This window comes from Sapajus apella, unplaced genomic scaffold, assembly GCF_009761245.1.
Source record: "Sapajus apella isolate SASKATOON/1434 unplaced genomic scaffold, GSC_monkey_1.0 scaffold3, whole genome shotgun sequence".
Classification (NCBI taxonomy): domain Eukaryota; kingdom Metazoa; phylum Chordata; class Mammalia; order Primates; family Cebidae; genus Sapajus; species Sapajus apella.
Window position 1 is genome coordinate 55322328 of NW_022436943.1, and position 20679 is coordinate 55343006.

The 20679-nt window shown below is 42.4% G+C and overlaps 1 protein-coding gene across 1 annotated transcript in view; it reads right to left on the reverse strand.

Annotated features, from left to right (window-relative positions):
* The window catches only part of KCNQ3 (potassium voltage-gated channel subfamily Q member 3), a 350151-nt gene that overhangs the window by 61655 nt on the left and 267817 nt on the right, over positions 1–20679 (reverse strand). The window contains exon 2 of the mRNA XM_032253747.1: positions 393–483. Within this exon, the coding sequence (XP_032109638.1) occupies positions 393–483 (91 nt within the window). The remainder of the gene's footprint in view (positions 1–392; positions 484–20679) is intronic.

Consider the following 20679-nt stretch of genomic DNA (forward strand, 5'->3'; position numbering starts at 1 on the left):
AGAGAATGAGAGATCCTTGGAATTTACAGTGTAGGATACCAGGGAGAAAAAGCAGACACGTTTTAGAATGAAACATGCCTTTGTGTTAAGTTTTAGAGGACTGCGAAGCTGTTTTTATCATTTAATAACATACGTTGGTTTTTGCTTTGACTTTATTTCCCCCTCTCTCTAATGTGGAATAGCAAATCCTTACCAGGAATGCCATTCCTCATTCCCCATGTGACCATGTCAGGCCTCACCAAGTAACGGAGGCTTTGCTTTTCCTTGGGCCTGGACTTGGCTGGAGATGACAAGAAGTCCCAACCAGTCAGGGATAATGGTACCCAAGGGCGACTGCCTTTTCATTATTGTGGATGCCCAACTGAAGTGTTTACCCCTGAATGCAGTCTTACCAGTAACAGAAGCCAGTCTCCTGAGACAGTCTCATACTCCTTGAACGTGGTCAGGACAGCCAGAATCAGGCACCCCAGGACAATCAGGAACCTAGAGGGTAAGAAGGAAAGAGACTAAGGAATCTTTGAGTCTTGCTCTGAGGCTAAGATGGGGAATGGTGTCTTCCAGGATGAAGTTTCATCTTCCGCTGGACATTGCCATGTGCTTTATGTGCTATCCCATTTCATCTTCATGACAAACCTGCGAGGCAGGCAGGAATGATCATCCCAGTTAAACAAAACAAGATGAGAGAAATTGAACGTGTGCATATTTTACCTAACCAGCTAGTTAGTAGAATCAGTTAGTTGGAATTTAAACTAGATCATCTGGTTCCAACCTGGGGACATTGCTGAAAGTCCAAAAGCCAAGAAAATTGTTTGAAAGTCTAATTAATTAATAATGTGTTCTACACACATAGGACTGATTTTAAAATATATGAAAATGTTTTCTTAGTATGAAGAAAACAGAAATTTATTCCAAAGATTGAAAAATTCAGCAAAGGCTTCTGTCATCAAGTATGAATATTATTCATTTTTACACTCAGTGGATATTAAAGAACTTCTTTCACTTGGGGGTCTTTGGAATTGTTTTTGAAATGCTATAAAAAACAGGAACTACCACAATGAACGATTCAGAATGCTGGTCCTTTAAAATTCATGGAAAGGTCACCTGGTTTATGCCCAGGACCAGGCAGGAGTGAACTACAAACAATTCTTTTAGATTGTTATCTTTATAAACTCTGTGAGGGGTGTGTGTGTGTGTGTGTGTGTGTGTGTGTGTGTGTGTGTGTGTGGAGAGAGAGAGAGAGAGAGAGAGAGAAAGTGAGAGAGAGAGTTCGTGTTTCATTGTTTTAGTAAAGAAAATGGTTCTCTCTCTTGATGGAGAGTCTTTGGTTCAGTGGTTAGTATCAGGTTCCCTGGGTGTCCAAGAGGGAATTTACAAGCTAGGGTTTATGGGTAAAGCTTGGTAGTACAGACTCGAGCTCTCCTACTCCAGGTAATCTAGTTTTCCACTTTACTAAGGTTCTACCCATGATTTTTTGGCTTTTGTTCATTCATTCATTCAACATTTATATGGCAGATGCCAAGCATACAGAGCTGGAATTCAAAATAAGCTGGATCTGTCTCCATGACCTCACAGTTCAGATAAACAGAAAGTTGTCTCATGGTGTGACAGTAAGGACCATGAAGTAAGAAAGATGGAAATATCTGCTTCTGACCTTGGCGGAGACCTAGTCCTGCCCCTGACCTTTAGTGATCCTGATTATATTTTCAGATCAATAAACCTGCTGATCTTCAGACGTGAATCTTTGTGTCTCCAATCATGCCCAGGAACCTATACAAGATTCCCAACTCCTTCCTGTGTTTGGACCTTTTATTTGACATCTTCTCAGGTGATGATGATGATGATGATGATGGTGATGATGATGGTAATGATGATGATGATTGTGGTGATGGTGGTGATGATGGTGGTGGTGATGGTGATGATGGTGGTGGTGATGACAGTGATGATGATAGTGGTGATGGTGATGATGATGATGGTGATGATGATGGTGGTGATGACAGTGATGATGATGGTGGTGATGATGATGGTGGTGATGACAGTCATGATGATGGTGGTAATGATGCTGATGATGATGGTGGTGATGATGGTGTTGATGACAGTGGTGATGATGATGGTGATGATGATGGTGATGATGGTGGTGATGATGGTGATGATGATGGTGGTGGTGATGGTGATGATGATGGTGATGATGATGGTGATGATGATGGTGATGATGATGGTGGTGATGACGATGGTGGTGATGACAGTCATGATGATGGTGGTAATGATGCTGATGATGGTGGTGGTGACAATAGTGATGATGATGGTGGTGATGATGACGGTGGTGGTGCTGATGATGGCAACAACATCAGTAATTTCTTCTACAACCTCCCAAGTTAGAGATGACCATTCCCATTTTAGAAATGAAGAAATTCATGAGAAAGAATCACTACTATCAGGGTAACTACGTTGTCAGTGAAATGACCAAAAAGCCTGGAGTTCAAAGACATGGGCTTAAAAGGAAGCTCTGGTGCTTTTTATGTGATTTTGAGCAGCTCATTGACTTGACAGATCCTGGTCATCACATCTGTTGAATGAGAATAATGAATCTGCCTAGAGCTCACCATAATTCTGAGGACTTCAGGAAACAATTGATGTGAGATATTGTTGAGTCAATTGTTTAGAATTATGATGCTCTCATAGTAACATTCTCATCATTGGCCAGTCAGGCCCTGGGAAACATACAGAGAAATTAATCACTCTCAGAAGATTCTGCAAGTCCACATTATCGTTCTCTCAAGACTTTATTTTATTCATTCTTAGGCTCTGTAGATAAGACCTTCCTTAGTTAGAATCATCTTCTTTCTCTTATGATCGGTGTGTTCTTAGACAAAATACAAAACATTTCTGCATCATGGTTTCCTTCTGTGTAAAATGAATACAATTAAAGTGTCCATATCCTCAGTTAGTCTATGATGTAATCCATGTCAGGTGCCTGGAAAAGTTAGCCTTCAGTAAGAGTTAACTATCATTTTATTGTAATTTAATATCAATTTATTTGGTGCCTCTTTTGTCCCAGACATTGTACTGGTTTTAAGGATACAAACATAAATAAAACCTATTCTTCATTATGCAAGGACTCCTTAGTACATGGGGGAAACAGGACAAATAATTACTGGAGAATGTAGTTGAGGTTATGACCCACATGTTCACATGCTTTGGGAGAATCCAGGAGGGACTGCAGCCAAGCGGTTGGAAGGAAATTCAAAGCTATGCTGCAGTTGACCAAATTCCCAAGTTTATCCGGGACATTCCCATTTTATGTGTTGACCTGGAGTCTGGACCCCCAGGCATTGTGAACAATATGTACATATACAGAAGGTGCAAAAGTTCATGGGCAAAGAATCAAGTTTGATTTTTTTTCTTAAGAAGGGATGTGGGCCTTTTATGATCTAGCCTTGCCCTCCTCACAGCCTTGTCATCTCCCGCTGCTTCCCCACACCCAGGCTGGTCCTACAAATGACAGAACTTACTCAAACTCTCTGACCCATGTGTCATCTGTCTTGATAGTCCTCTTCCCTGCCCACTTTTGCCATGTCCCCATCATTAACTTGCTATGTCTTGGCACCGCCCATCATGTCTAGCCTCCAGAGCCTTCCCTGACAGCTGTTCTCTGCAGGCTCCCTTGTGTGATCTTGTCCCTGGGATCCCAGCGCACTCTGATGCATTTCTACGCCAGCATGGACCACAACCCGTTATCATCTTGCAATTGTTTGCATGCATCATGTGCTAAATAAAAATACTGACTTAACACCTGAAAATAGGACTCCTTTAAGGGAAGAAACTGCCTTTGTCTAGAGAAATACTTTATTGATATGATTGAGGTAAAAGTTGCAACCCTAAAAAGATGAGACTGCTAAACTGCTTACCAATAAAAATTAACCAAAAATTAGAGATGGGGATTTGTGTTGAGGGCCAGGAATGACAAAAACGAGAAGAGGTTATGGTCTAGCCCCGTGCTGAAGGATTTCAGAACAAGATTGGTTAAAATGTTAAGTTCCTGGTGTAACAATGTAAACCATCAACCACAGCTTCGTAAGTGATTTTGGTTTTAGTTGGCATCAATCCTGGTGCTGGAACCCATGGCTGGGTCAGTGCATGGGGAGAAGAGACAGGTTGGTGTCCCACAGCTGAACTAATCTGGCAGGAATAGGAGTCTTTAGCTGGACTCTGAGACTTTACATGGCTCCCTGTACTTGGGATATATGTATATAAAAATATATAAATCTTGGAAAGATTCAAGTTGTGTGTATGGTGGGCATGGCCTAAGGTAATCTCCAATGAGTCATGCAGTTGCATAATTGTCTTTTCTGAGTGCAAGCAGAACCTGTGACTTGCTTCTAACAATAGAATATGGTAAAAGAGATAAGATGTCACTCTTTTGTGTACTTTTTCAAAAAATATGGCAAAAGCAACTGGATAGTCATGCCCGTGATTATGTTACATTATATGAGACTCTGCCATGGCATACTGGGGGTAGGGATTCTCCTGCTGGTCTTGATGTGAGCTTCTGTGTTTTGAAAGGCCCGTGACAGCTATGTGACAAGGAACTGTGGTAGATTCTTGGACTTGATAGCAGCCCCTGGCTGATGACCAGAATGAAGGTGGGACCTGTTCTGGAACTGCAAGGATCAACAAATATGGGATCTTGGGGAGTCCTCCCACAAGCTCCAGAGAGGAACACAGCCCAGCCGACTCCATGACTGCTGCTTTGTGACACACTCAGCAGAGGACTCAGTTAAGCCATGCCTAGACTCTTCATGAAAACTGAGATTAAAAAATTGTGTGTTGTTGTAAGCCTCTAAGTAAGTGGCTATTTGTTATGCAGCAATAGAAAACTAATGCAGTGTGGAACAAGAACCTGCACCGAGTGCATCTGACTTTTACAGAGCAGGGTAACCCAAATGAGGTCTGGGCTGCATGTGCGTATTGGCTCTGCTAGACTCTGCTCCTGGAGGGCAGAGACTATGTCTTGTTCCTCTCTGTATCTCAGTGAACAGCTCAAACCTGGCACTTAATAAGAACTAATACGTGTTTACAGAATGAATAAAAACAATTTCAGCAATTAGCAATGGCCTTGTTGTTGAAATTAAAGGCAAGGGATATAAAGTAAATCTGAAGAGATAGGCTGGAAGCATGATAAGAAAGGTTTTGTAGATCAAATGAAGAGTTTGAGCTTTATTTGGCAGATTATTTTTTTAAAGAGAGACATGATCTCACTCTGTCACCCAGGCAGGAAGGCAGTGGCATGATCATAGCTCACTCTAACCTTTAACTCCTGGGCTCAAGTGATTCTCCCATCTCAGTCTCCCAAGTAGCTGGGACTACAGGTCCAGCACCGCCACTGATGGTTTTCTTTTTATAGAGATGGGGTCTTGCTATATTGCTCAGGTTGGCCTTGAACTCCTGGTCTCAAAAGATCCTCCTTTTTAGCCTCTCAAGACACTGAGATTAGAGGCATGAGCTTCTGTGCCCAGCCTAGAAGATCTGAATATCTATCTACCTATCTATCCACACACATACATCTCTATCTATCTATCTATCTATCTATCTATCTATCTATCTATCTATGCATCCATCTCTCTATTTGTAATCTCTATCCCAAGACAGGTCTCTGCCAGGACAGCAGTCAGGATAGAGTTATCATGAGCTGACCAGAGAGGAGAGGGGGGTGCACTGGACAGATGACAAGGGTCCCAAGAGAGCATCCTCCTGTGTTCTTGGCAGAAGCTGTGACTAATGGGATATAAAGATCGAGCAAGAGGAGCACCCGGAGGGTCCTGGGCGGGAAGACAATGGACAATGTGCTGTTTGCAGACATCAGGAGGCTGTGCAGTGCGGCCAGCATTACAACTAGCATAAATAATCAAGCTTAGGACTAAATGTAAGATGCTATCTCATGTATGCTTTAAATAGATAACTTATTTTTCTTTTCAAAATAAAGCTATTTTTCCTAAAAAAAAAAAAAAAAAAAAAAAAAGAAGCTACCTGAGGACCTGCTGCACTTGAGGTCCAAGTGGAAATCTCCATCCCGCTGATTGAAATATAAATTTAAGGCTTAGGGGAAAGGCCGGGGCTGAATATCTAACTCTCTTCCAGCTCTCACAGTCTGATTTTAGAGCCAGGAGAAGGGATAACTCTGCCTTCGCCAACCACCAAAATGCAGTTTTCAGCCGAGTTCCCATCCTCAGGGAGCCTGCGGAGCCCAGCTTCGGCCAGGAGGGGGCAGCAGAGGCCCGGCGTAGCCTGGCGCTTCGCACGCCTCACCAGCAACCTCAGGAACCCACTTTCTGAGACAGGACAACAGTCATTAATTTACAGTTAAAATCATCGAGAAAACCCTCCTTAACCTGAGAAGAGGAAATGCTCCTTAGTTTCTTGCACATTTCAATTTACCCTTAACATATGAACTTGATTTCAGACGGAGACCTAATTAGCAGTCCCAGTGATGGAGAAGGATGTGGCACTCTCCAGAGGCTAGAGATTCTCCTGCTGGTCTTGACCTGAGAGACGCTCCCGGGCGCTTTCTTCCTGGTTTCCTGCTTCTCTTCCTGTTTTGGTTTCCTCTCTCTCCACTCTCACCAATTATTCCTGTTCTTCCTTTTCTTCTGTCCTTTGTCACTTCAGTTTCCTCCTCTATAATCTTTTTTTTCAATGTGGAGTTTTGCTCTGTCACCCAGGCTGGAGAACAGTAGTTTGATCTTCGCTCACTGCAACCTCCACCTCCCAGGTTCAAGCAATTCTCCATCTCAGCCTTGCAAACAGCTGGGATTACAGGCATGTGCCAAGACGCCCAGCTAAATTTTTGCATTTTTAGTAGAGACGAGGTTTCGCCATGTTGGTTAGCTGGTCTCAAACACGTGACCTCAGGTGATCTGCCCACCTCATCCTTGGAAAGTGCTGGGATTACAGGCACGAGCCACCGTGCTCAGCCTTTCTCTATAGTTTTGACTGTTTCCTTTCCTCTGCTCTTCTCTTATTGCCCTGGCATTCCCCGAGTTCTTTCCCTCTCCTTCTCCTGCATCCTTTCCTCCAGTGCTCCTCTCCTCTCTTGTTCCTTCTTCCTCTGCTCCTTACCCACCACTCTCCCTCCCTTCTACACCCTGCAGGAGTGACCAAGGGTTTGTGGCCAGGAGTCTTGAGAAGAGCCAATAGCAGCTTTCTGTCTGCAGCATCCAGGCTGTCTTTGTAAATGATGCCAGTCAAGGTCAATAGCAGCGAATACGCCCTTAAATCAGCCTCCATGCTTTTACGCTTAGTATTCTTTCCTCACCCTCGGCCATCAAAGCCCAGGTTGGGGAGGGCAGAAGGGAACTGACGCAAGGAAGCCAGCTTTGTAGCTGCACTGGCTCTAAAGCATCAGATGCAGGGCCTCAGGACAGGAACCAGTGCATGCTGTCCAGGCTCACTGGATACCCCGCCTCTGTCAGTCAGCAGGCAGGGAAGGCCTTTGCAGATGCAGATGTGAGGGATGACCACAGTGGTACCAGGAAATCCCTGCCGCCTCTTCTCACTCATGTCTGGCATCCATTTATAGGCTCCAAAGCTGAGCCTGCTGGAAGTAAGAGGCAAGGTTTCCAGCCAAACATCCCCTCACAGGCTTCATTCACAGTGAGACAAGCACAGTGAAAACATTGATGCAGGAATTTTTTCATATACCATTTTCTCTTTTACTCCTGAGAGCAACACTGTGAGGAAGAGGCACTATTATCATTTTATTTGTATCCCCATTTTACAGATGGGGAACTGAGCCTCCAAGCTCAGGAAGGAGGGTCTAAAAGGGAGTTAAGAGTAAGACCCTGGGCTGAGAGCAATGAGGCCTTGGAAGAGAATCTGCAGAGAATGAGGTGTGGTCAGAGCCAGAAGGAGAGCAGGGAAGGCAGCCTGGCCTGCTGACCCCAGTTCTGGGAAGAGTTAATGTCTTCCCTTCTCTTCCTGTGGAGTCTGGTATTTGGCAGAGAAAATCTCCTAACATTCCAGATAGTTCCTAGAACCCCTGCAGCCTCCTGCTCTAATTACAGTTGTCCAAGGACAGCTTTCAGAGCATCTGTAGCCCTCACATCATCCTAGAAGGTAGCACTAGACTCTTTCTTAGAATCCTTGTCTGTCTGCCATTGAATAGTGATGTGTAGAAACATTTTTCCTAGCTAGGTGAAGGTAGAATCGAATTGTCTAAAAGACAGGCACTGCTGCATCATAGTTAGCTGCACCTGTCCTCATTCTGGTCACCATTCCTGATCTTTGATCTTAAGAAGGAGACATAACCTTAAAAGGCAGTGACAGACCTTAGACTGCATGAGGATCCTACTGACCCTCAACTGAAAGGCCTCAGGTGGGAAGTGTCCACTGTGTGCCAGGGGTTTCTTTATTTTCTGAGTGAGCCCCAGAAAGGATGTTTGAGTCATCTCCTAATAAGAATTGTACCATCCATTAAGAACAGGGTTGACAAATCATTTTTATCTTGAAAACCCACTAGGATGGATTGGTTAAGTCTGCCAGCAATGTGGTGTTGAAAGGAATCCAGATTGCAGCCAAGTGAACTGGGGGGAAATGCCATTATTGATTAGTGATGTCTGTCCAAGGTGCAGGAAATGACCATTTCCACTCCCTTGGAACTCAGACACGAGAACATAAGTCAGAACCAAAATAGTTTTTCAAAATCTTCCTCTTCCTTATTTGACTCATGCCAAGCTCTTCCAAAAATTGAATTAGCTGGAAATTTCAGGAAACCTTAAGAAGGACCTATTATTCTTTCACCTAACAGAAATGTGTACATCAGAGTTCTGAGTGATTTGCTTATGGCTACAAAATAACTGCCTGCAGAACTAGAACTAGGAAGAGGATTCTGGTCTTCCAGCTTCCAGCCTGCTGCATCCTCCACTGTGCCACTTTCTACTTTGTCTATGGTAAATCAAAGCCTGAATCTTTATGGAGATTTGTGCTATTCTTTTATCTGGCTGCAACCTGTCCCTTTCGGCCAAACCCCACCAACATCAGGGGAAAAGGCTATACCACACACCAGGGTCAACAAAACCGAGGTGTCCACCTTCTCTTTTGAGAGTTGACTGCTGTTTTTCTCCATTTAACATTTATACATGTTTTTCTCCCCAAATATGCTGTGTGCTTATTTACCTGTGAGGTGTTAGGCACTACAAACCATGATGTCAAATGTCAGAATTTTATAGTACACATAAAAAAAGTGCAAGGAATAATTCTGAAGTCATTCAAAATGATTCCATCTCTTAATGCTGTCTTAAAAGTTGAAAAACTCGCAACTATTTAATAGAAGAGCATGGGAGGCAAATAAACACTCTACATTGTGAGGCTACATTTCAGGGTCAGCAAAGTGACAACGCTGAGCCAGGCAATGGCAGGCATCCGCATGTCCCCTTGGGGGGCCTTCGGTGCTACTTAGACCTCTGAGCTGGAAAGAGGCAGCAAGAGCTGCCAGTGAGGAGAAGAGAGTGCAGGAGAGGGTACTGGAAGAGCATGTCCTTCACCACTTCTCTCCTGCCTCCATTCCACCCTCTACATGCCTTCCAGTACCATTTTTTCTAAGCAAGGATACTGATTAAGCCAAGTCCCTGCTTAAATACAGCTGTGGGCTCCTCATATCCATTACAGGATAAAGTTCCAACTCTTTAGAAAGGTAAAACGGATTCCCCCAAATCAGATCACATCATGAAAGAAAGGATGAATAGCATGATTCAACTGTATGCTGTCTACGAGAGACTCACTTGAGATCCAAAGAGACAAATAGGTTGACAGTGAAAAGACAGAAAATGTTATTCCACACAAGCAGGAGCCAATATAGAGCTGGGGTGGCTATAGCAGTATTAGACTTTAAAATGGACTTGAAGACAGAAACTGTTACAATAGACAAAAATGGACATTATCTATTGATGAAAGGGTCAATCCATTAAGAAGATATTACAATTTTAGACATGTGCGTACCTAATAACAGATTTCCAAAATATATTAGTTTTCTTTTCTAGGCTTACTTCTTCATTCTTTCTCCCTCCAGTCACATCAAACTTACAACTTGATCAAAACGTGGCAGGCCTTTCAAACTTTGGTTACTCCCCATGATATGCTTCCTCTCTCTCACTCAACTGACTCATCCTTTCTACTCTTTAAGGCTCAGCTCAAACATCACCTCCTCTATTAATTCATTTATTCAATAAAATATTTACTGATCATTCATTATATGCCAAGAGTTAGGAATCAACAGTCCACTGTCTCCCTAGGAGCTAACAGTTCATCCTCTCTTGTTCCCAAGTCAACATTAGAAAAATCCTTTTGTACATTCATGAAGGATTTTGTTCTTAATCTTCTCATGGAATTCACCCATTCCTTGACATGCACTTACCATTCTAGGCCCTGGGCATTCAATGATGAACAGAGCACATCACACTGTGCTTGCACCCTGTGCCACTGTGTTCTCTTGTAGGCCAATCTGAAGAAGCATAGAGGCTACAATTTTCCTCTTGGGATCACAGTGCCAAACCCAAAGGCTTGGCTGAAGAAACTACACACCTCAGTTCTATTTCCAGTTCTGCCATTTACTCACAGTAGGAGCTTGGAGAAGTTCTTTTGTCTCCTCAGATTTCAGTGCCTACATCTGTGAAATGAAGGAATTAAAGCAGACAGTCCCAAAGGCCTGTCAGGGCTGTTATCATGGGTTCAGCCTTTCAGCCAGTAACCCTGGTGGGAGGGTCCGGAAAGGCTTTCAAAGATAAATGAGTTCCAACCTCAGTTCTGCCACTTAGCACCTAGGGGATTGTTTCCTCATCTGCAAATAGGAATGAGAATAGCTCCTAATTCAAGGATGTTGTGAAAATAAATGCTTACAGACTACATAGTGTTGCGCTTGGCACAGCATGCAGGGATGATATGGGTCAGCTATTGCAAGAGAGAATTTTAGCTTAGATGGGTCAGGCCAATGACTGCGTCCCACATGGCTCATGATTTTTTTATTTTTTATTTTTGGCCATTTTATGAGACCTGGGATTCCTTTATTTAGAATGAGCAAATCAACTTAAAATTGGTAGAACCCCTAGCAAGATGATGTCTCAGTTCCCTCATACATGGTCCCTTGCCCCATCTATTCCAGTCTGAATAACCATTTGTCTGTTTCTGAAGAGCTCCTTTTTGTCAGTATTCCCAGATTCATCCAACCTGCTCTACGCATGCCCTATTTGGGTGGGTGGGGGTTGTGGTGGAGGCTTCTGCCTAGGATAAGGTTCTCAGCCTTCTCCAGTCCAAGCAGCTCTGTTCCATGCCTATGTCATCCTCCACACTAACAACATCATCAGCTAAAATATATAACAGCCCCATTAGCACTGCCTCCAATGCTTTCTCTCTATCCCTGTTCTCACTTGACACTTACATATAAAACCAAAGCTAGTCAAGCTCTGTCAAATCATGTTCCTTTCTCCCTGTAGGCTAGAGGCAAGCCATTAGCTAGGAACTTCCAGCTCCACTTGGTCCTTGGGCCAGGCTGAGTGGGCAGGCACAGTGGGAATCTGGGTCAAGAAAGAAGAGAACAGTCCATGTCCAGATGTTTTCCCTTTTTTCTACAGGACAAGCCATGTCTCTGGTATATCCTGGGATGCTAAGGTCAATCTGGTGACATTTAATTTGTCTTATCTGTCATTTGTGGCATGCTTTCTATGCATCAGGCACCGTGCTAGGGACTGAAGTATTTGCCTTCTCCTGTGGACTGAGGTCTCATGGCTAACAAAGCAACTTTATTAAACATCCAAAAGTTTCATGGCAGGCTAATCGGTACTACAAAGTGATGTCGGGTTACACTTTAAACATCTTCATGTTGCAAGTACCTGCCATGTGTCCCTCATAAACTGGTGCCAAAAAGGAAAAAAGTAAAGATTTCATAATCCAGTTGTGACAAGTACACCCTAAAATGGCTGTCAGTGATCTTTGCTTTCTGCTTGTCACACTCTTGGGTAATCCCCTCTGTGTAAAGTTGGCTGGGACCTAGTTTATTGTTTCCAGTGAACAGGCCACAGTAAAGGATGTCAACTCTGTGATTAGGCTACAAAAGATACAACTTCTGTCTTGCAAGTAGACTGCCTCTCTTGCTGGCTTTGAAGTAAGCTGCTGTGCTTCAGAAGCCCATATAGTATGGAACCAAAGGCGGCCTTTGGCCCACAACCACAATAGAAAGCTTGGAAGAGAATCCTTCCTCAGTTGAGCCTTCAGATGAGCCCCCAGCACTGGTCAACACCAGCTGTAGCCTTTGTGAGAGACTCTGAGCAGAAGACCCAGGTAACGTATGCTTGGACTCCTGATCCACAGAAAGCATGAGATAATAAATGTGTGTTGCGTTCAGCTAAGTTTTATGGCAGTTTGTTATGCAAGAATAGATAACTAATACTAGTTTGCTGGGATCTGAATCTTAGCTCACCACTTAGCAAGGTGATTATCTTTGTCAGGTATATTTTTCCAAAGCTCATTTTCCTATCTATGAAACAGGAGAAATAAATCAATGTATCTCTGTTATTTTAATATTCCTTATTTCAGTCTCTTCAGTTAAGAGATTGCACAGGACAGCAAAAACTTTTGTGACTAAAGGCATTAACCTAGTGAAGTCTCTGTGCAAACATCCTTAACAATTTCACAGCAACCTATATCCTGGGCATGTCATGGTTTTGCAGGTCAGTCTCTGTCTCACCATCAGATACACTATTCAGCAGTATAGTATGAACCACTTGCAAAGTAAGATGGCAAGGTTTACAAAAGATGCAGGATTTCACAAAATTGATAGAAATGATGATGGAAAGCTATTCTAAATACAGCAGGGTCATTGACAAGTGACAGTCTTGCAAGAAAAACAAAACAAAACAAAAACCAATTGAATCTTTAAAGGATTAAAAACCTCATACAGTCCTACCTCTAAATGTTGGGAAGATAAAATGCAAAATCATGTTGTATGGTATAATTTTGCATTAAAAACATATCCCCCAATTAATAGCTGATTAAGTCTTTGATTGAGTCTTTGTTCATTGTAAAAATTAGAGCACAGTTACAATTATAACCTAAATTTTGTTAAATATGAGACATGATAAACACATTTTTGTATTTTAACAATTTTTTAAAGGTAAAGTATTAATGTGATATTTTTGTCTTCCCTCTTTGGTATGAAGTATTGGTTCTCATTTTCAATAGGCTCCTCTGAAGTAGGTTTTTACTGATTCCTATTAACTGTGGAATAAAAGGTTTCCTCTAAGCCTACCTTGTGGGATAATCAAATGGATTAAAATAGTATCATTTGAAGTATAAATGTGGATGAGGTACAGTGGCTCACACCTGTAATCTCAGCATTTTGGGAGGCCTAGGTAGGTGGATGACCTGAGGTCAGGAGTTCAACACCAGTCTGGTCAACATGGTGAAATATCCCTCTACTAAAAATACAAAAATTATCCAGGTGTGGTGGCAAGCACCTATAATCTCAGCTATTCGGGAGGCTGAGGCAGGAGAATCACTTGAACCTGGGAAGCTGAGGTTGCAGTGAGCTGAGATCATGCCACTGCACTCCAGCCTGGGGGACACAGCAAGACTCTGCCTCAAAAAAAAAAAAAAAGTGTAAATGTGAAAAAGTGCCTTAAAATTCTGGTACATAGTGAGCACTTATCAAATGCTAGCTTTTTCCTTGTTCCTTCTTATTGTATAATCATAGAAAGTACTCCAAAATTGACTTAATACTATGTAGGAACAAAAATAAACTGTCTTCAGAAACTTCCATATTCTGGAAATGGGGAAAGAAAATCATACCTATAAATAACATAGACAAATCTTTATCTATTTCTATATCCATATATATGTTTATATCTATATCGTATCCATATCCATCTACAAATCCATAAATGTATAAGATAGAGGCAGGTTTTGGGCACCTAATCCAGGTATTAGCAACCTATGGCACTCTGCGTGTTTTTGTAAATAATTTTTTATCATACCACTGTCATCTTCCTTTGTTTAATTTTTGCCTATGGTTGCTTTTGTGATGGAGCAGAAGACCTGAGTGGTGGCAGCAGAGATGGCCTGACCTATAAAGCTTAGACTATTTACTATCCTGCTCATTAAGAACAAGTTTGCCAACTCATGATCCAAATTATGAGCCAAGGACAATTTAATTCAATCAGTACCACCTGAGGACATGTTACATGTCTAATCTTGTACAGAAAAAAAATTTTAAACTTAAATATAGGGGACCTAATCTTAAAAGCACCCCTGTTGAATTAGATAATGGAGCATTTAAAATGATCAGAGGAATAAAATGGAGGAATATACAGGGTTTATGGAGGTCCCTTTAAAGAAGTTAATATAAATTATGAATAAGATTAGCTGAGGGCCTGCAGTGCACGCTTTTTTAGTATTGTGATAAATCTGCCCCTAGAAACATCTATTTAAGTTTCATGATATGTTATCATGCATTTCTTCCTGACTGCCTTATCTTCTCCTTAGTGGCTTTTACCTAAGTCAACAACCTTGTTTGAAACTCACTGTTGCTGCCCCAGGTGCATGTTTATGGATAGTGTGTCTTAATCCACTTTTGGTCACTGTAACAGAATATCACAGACAGAGATATTTTATAAACCACAGAAGTGTATCTAAGAAGCCCATGAGCATGGTGTGAGCATTTGGTGAGAGGCTTCTGGTCATAACATGGCAGAAACCGTCACATGGCTAGAGAGCAGGTGAGCAAGAGAGGAAGAGGAGACCAGATGCACTTTTGTGAGAAACCCACTCTTGCAACAACACGCACACTTCTAAGACAATGGCATGAACATATTTATGAGGCCAGAGCCCCCATGACCTCATCACCTCATAAAGGTCCCACATTTCTCAACACTGCTGCATTGGACATTAAATTTCCAAAACATGAACTTTGGGGGACGCATTCACTTCACAGTGTGCCACACAGTGTGCCACACAGTGTGCCAAATTTATGTCCTTTTCATATGCAAATTACATTCAGTCTATCCCAATACCCCTCAAAGTCTTAACTCTTTCCAGTATTAACTCAAAAATGCAAGGTCTGGAGTCTCATTTGAATCAGACATGAGTGAGACTCACAGCACAGTTCATCCTGAGACAAATTCCTCTCTAGTTTTGAGACTGTGGAATCAAGCTAGTTATCTTCAAAAATACAATGGTGGGACAGGCACAAGATACACACTCCCATTCCAGAAAGAAGAAATAGGCAAGAAGAAAAAATGTCAAGGCCTCAAACAAGTCCAAACCTCAACAGCACAGACATTAAACCTTAAGATAAGCCTCCGGAATAATCTTTCCCTCCATATGCCACCTCCTGGACACACTGGAATGGAGAATGGACCCTCAAGGCCATGACCCCTATGTCTTTGCTGGGCTCAGTCCAACCAGCAGCTCTCACAGGTTAGAGCCTCATGCCTGCTAGAGTCACAAAAGGGTGGTCCTACAGTTATGGGGTCTCAGGGTCTGTCTGTTTTCATAACTTCACTGGGCATTACCCTAATGAGGTCTCTCTGTGTTGACTCTGCTGCTGTGACAAGTCTCTGCCTGGGCTCCCAGGCTATTTGCAATATCCTTTGAAATCTAGGTGGAGGTCCCTATGCACCTGCAGCTCTTGTATTCTTTATGTCTGCAGAATTAGCACCATGTTTAAGTTTCATGGTACATTATCATGCATTTTTTTGTGAATACTGCCAAGATTCATGGCTTGCACATTCTGGAGCAGTGGGTTGAGCCACAACTTGTTGACCCAATTGGGTCATAGCTGGGTGGCTGAGGGGGGCTGTGCTGGAATTTGCGGAGCAGAGACCTGAGGCATGGGATAGTAAATGCTGAATCCCTCAGGCACCTATCGGGAGACCTTGCCCTCAAGGTCCTAGATTTTGGAGATCTGAAATGCCTCTGAGTTCATTCTCCCGTGGTTTTGATGAATACAACCAGGCTTCCTTCTATCTATATAAACATCTTTAGCAAATTGTGGCTTGATCACACCCTTAATAGTCTCTCCTAAACAGGCTTTTTTATTCTTTACATGGCCAGACTGGGAGGAGCTTCCCACAGCTTTCAATTCTACTTCTCTTTTAATTATAAATTCCACTTTTAATGCATTTCTTTTTTCTCTCATTTTATTGCAAGAAGGCCAAAAGAAGCCATGCAGCACCGTGTGTGCTTTGCTGCTGAGCTATTTCTTCCACCAGGTCCATGGCCCTGAGATTCTGCCTTCCCCGAAGTCCTGGGGCATGGACACAATTTAGCCAAGTTCTTTGTCATTTTATAGCAAGGTACTCTAGTTTCCAATACTTTGTTCCTCATTTTCACATAACACCTCATCCAAATGGCTTTTACCACTTGTATTACTACACACATTCTGTATATGACTCTGAGGCACTCTAAGAATATTCAGCCTTTTCCTACAGCTCTTGTCTTCTTCTGAGCCCTTGCCAGAATCACCCTTAATGCTCCCGTCATGATGATAAAGGCTTTTCTTTCTTTCCTTTCTTTCCCTCCCTCCCTCCCTTCCTTCCTCCCTCTCTCCCTCCCTCCCTCCCTTCCTTCCTTCCTTCCTTCCTTCTTTCTTCCTCTCTTTCTGTTTCTCTCTTTCTCTTTATTTTCTTTGAGATGGAGTCTCGCTCTGACACCCAGGCTGGAGTGCAGTGCCACAATCTTGGCTCACTGCAACCTCCACCTCCTGGGTTCAAGCAATTCTCTAGATACAGGCTTTTTCTAGCCTGCTCTTCCAACTTCTTGAAGCCTCTGCCCATTGCCTGGTTGCAAAGCTGCTTCTACATTTTCAGGTATTTGCCATAGCAACAGCCCCTCCTCTCAGTATTCCTTTCCTGTTTTGTTTTGTTATAATATAATATCACAGACTGGGTAATTGATTTAAAAGAATGTTTCTCAGAGTTCCGGAGGCTGGGAAGTCCAATACCAAGGTGCTGGTTCCTGTGAGGGTCTTTTTGCTGGATCATTCCATCACAACGTAAGAGGGAGAGAGAGAGCAAGAGAGGGCCAAACTCACTGTTATAACAAACCCGCTCTCATGAGAACAAACCCCTCCTGAGATAAGAGCATTAATCCATTTGTGAGGCTCTGCCTCATGAAGGTGCCACCTGTCAACACTGTTGCACTGGCGAGTAAGTTTCCATCACATGCACTTTAGGGGGCAGATTTGAACCACAGCATGATACTAACTGTGTGTTACTTTAGGCTTTGAGGCAAACTTCCCTATGACCTGACCAAGCTTCATGGGGAGCTCCTGTCAGGGAAGACCCTGGGTCCCTGAACTGGACACATCAAGGTCTCAAACCCAGCCTCAGCATGAGACCTCTGGTTCCTCATCTCTAAAGTGAGAATAAAGTATCTACCTCATAAGAGGATTCAACAAAATAATGGATATAAAATCTTTACTGGCAGGCAGTAGTGACTCAGTAAGTGGTACTTTCTCTCCAATTTGCTGACAAAGGCATGCTCCCTTGCAAATTATTTATCATTTGAAACATAAATTTGGTAGTCAGGCCGAGAATGAGTTTAAACTTTGACTGCATTATTTATTGCTGTGTGACGTTGAGTAAGTAGCTTAACCTCTCTGGTTCTCCAATCCCTTGTGTTTATTATGGGGATAATTATTCAAACTCAAAGAGTTGCTGTGAGAACTAAATATGCTGTGAGAACTAAGTATGTGTAATAGGGATAATAAAATGCCTAGTCTTGTGCTTGATAGATTTCAGTAATTATTATTAATGTTTGTTATTTTTATTATCACATTACATGGTGACTGGGGAATTTGTAAATTCTTAATAACTGAAAGCAATTATCACTATTACAATACATTTGGATTTCATCAAACATGTATCTTCAGGGACTTCTACCAAGAGACACTATATTGCATTGTCTTTCAGATACCATCAATTGTAAGACACACCGTAATTGTACTAACTACTAAGAAAAGAAAACTGACAATTAGCTTATGACAGTCATTGACTGTGTCTCTCATCCTCATTTTAGAGATGTCAAAGGGAAAACTATGCATCTTAGAACTGATGAAACAGATGAAGGTAAAGGTTCTTTATAATTAAGTCCTTAAAGACAAACCCTTTGAACAGGACAGTGTTAAGAAGTGACTCTGAGTATGTCTGAGCCGAGCTGGAGGCAGGTCCTACATCTCCAACACCAGCATGGCAAGTGTGTGGAGGCAGGATTTATTTAGCCTAAGTCTTTCTAGTTTTTCATCTTCTTCCCACTTCACAGCTGTGCACTATCCCTGCCTAGCCCCTGGCACACCTGATCCACTAGCAAATGGTGTCCATTTTTCCTTTGAAATAACTTCTCACATCTGGTCTACCTCTCTCTGCCTCTGTGATGAAGGCTGGGAAAGACTCATCCTTCCCCAGCCTCATTCTGGTCACCCATCCTCTGCCTAACTCCTGGCCTTGACTGGGCATCAAGGCAAGTGTTCTGCTTCCTGTCTCCTCTCTCTCCTCCTAACCTGCCATTGCCTCGTCTTTCACCCGTCATACACACAGAGTCACTCGACATTTGGGCAACTTGGTTTATTAGAAGCAAAGGACCTTCTTAGGAGTCAGGTAGATCTGAGTTTGAATTCTGAATCACATTTCTATCCATGTGCACTTGATCACATTGCCTCGCCTCTGGAAACTGCAGACTTTATTTATGAAATGAGGCTAATAGAATGCCATTGTAGATATGCCCATACCACAGCACTGCAACTCCAGAGCAAATGACGAGCCAGCATCTGTAAAAGTTGGCAAATTCAGGCCTTTTCTCATCATCCTCAATGCCTGGAGTGCAGACCACACCCCCCCTCTGTTTTCTTTGTTAATTTCTACTATGGTGATAAGATTATGTCCTCCTACAGAGCATCCCTACATGCACAGCACAGCCCTTCTGTAAGGCCCATGCAGGAAAGCTCACACTGGAAGCTTGGGCAATATACAAAAATGCCTGAGCTTCATTTCCAGTTTTCCCACTCTCATCAGGGTCATTTTTACTGACTTTTTCCTAATTTCTTCAAGAGCTTGTCATATGACACATTGTATCTGAGAGCTGCATGGGGTTGTGGGGTACTTACTCTCCAAAAAGATAAGAAGGAAAACTTTGAAAACTCAGAAGAGAGAAGCACTAAGAGAGAAGCTTACTTCTCTTCATTGTAGGAATCTGCATGATCTTCTAAGGTGGAAGAAACAAAGGTGTTATTAAAAATCCATAAATCTCAAATCGAAATCCAGTCAACTTTGTAAACAAAACATTATGTGCCTGCACCATGGATGGTATTTGTTGAGGTCTGAATTCATCCTTCCACAGACACCCACTTTGCATGAGAATAATGCCAAACCTCGGGAGGATGTTTCATTTAGCAAACAATTATAGAGCACCTACTATGGACATTTATAAAGCACTGTCTGTGTGCAAGGCACTAAACTAAAAGCAGTACAGGCTTGGGGAAAGAGCATGACTTTCAGAATCAGATACTATCTTTGATCCCACCCTCTTCTCCTCAAGTTTTTGTGACTCAGGCTATGGTATTTAATTGTTTTTTTCTTTTTTTTTTTTATCGTAGTTTAGGTTCTGGGGTACATGTGCAGATCATGCAGGACTGTTGCATAGGTACACACATGGCAATGTGGTTTGCTGCCTCCAACCCCCGGTCACCTACATTTGGCGTTTCTCCCCATGTTACCCCTCCCTGACCTTCCTACCCCCTACTGTCCCTCCCTTGGCACCCCCCAACAGACCCCAGTGTGTGATGCTCCCCTCCCTGTGTCCATGGGTTCTCATTGTTCATTACCGCCTATGAGTGAGAACATTTGGTGTTTGATTTTCTGTTCTTGTGTCAGTTTGCTGAGGATTATGGTTTCCAGATTCATCCATGTCCCTACAAAGGACACAAACTCATCCTTTTTTATGGTTGCATAGTATTCTGTGGTGTATATGTGACACATTTTCCTTGTCCAGTCTATAGTTGATGGTCATTTGGGTGATTCCAGATCTTTACTATTGTAAACAGTGCCACTATGAACATATGTGTGCATGTGTCTTTATAATAGAATGATTTATAATCCTTTGGGTATATACCCAGTAATGTGATTGCTGGGTCAAATGGAATTTCTATTTCTAGGTCCTTGAGGAATCACCGCACTGTCTTCCACAATGGTTGAACTAATTTACACTCCCACCAACAGTGTAAAAGTGTTCCTATTTCTCCATATCCTCTCCAGCATCTGTTGTCTCCAAATTTTTTAATGATCGCCATTCTAACTGGCATGAGGTGGTATCTCAATGTGGTTTTGATTTTCATTTCTCTAATAATCAGTGATGATGAGCATTTTTTCATATGTTTTTTGGCCTCATATATGTCTTCTTTTGAAAAGTGTCTGTTCATATCCTTTGCCCACTTTTGGATGGGTTCATTTTTTTCTTGTAAATCTGTTTTAGTTCTTTGTAGATTTTGGATATTAGCCCTTTGTCAGATGGGTAGATTGCAATTTTTTTTTCCTATTCTGTTGGTTGCTGGTTCACTCTAATGATTGTTTCTTTTGCTGTACAGAAGCTCTGGAGTTTAATTAGGTCCCATTTGTCTATTTTGGCAACAAAAGCCAAAATAGACAA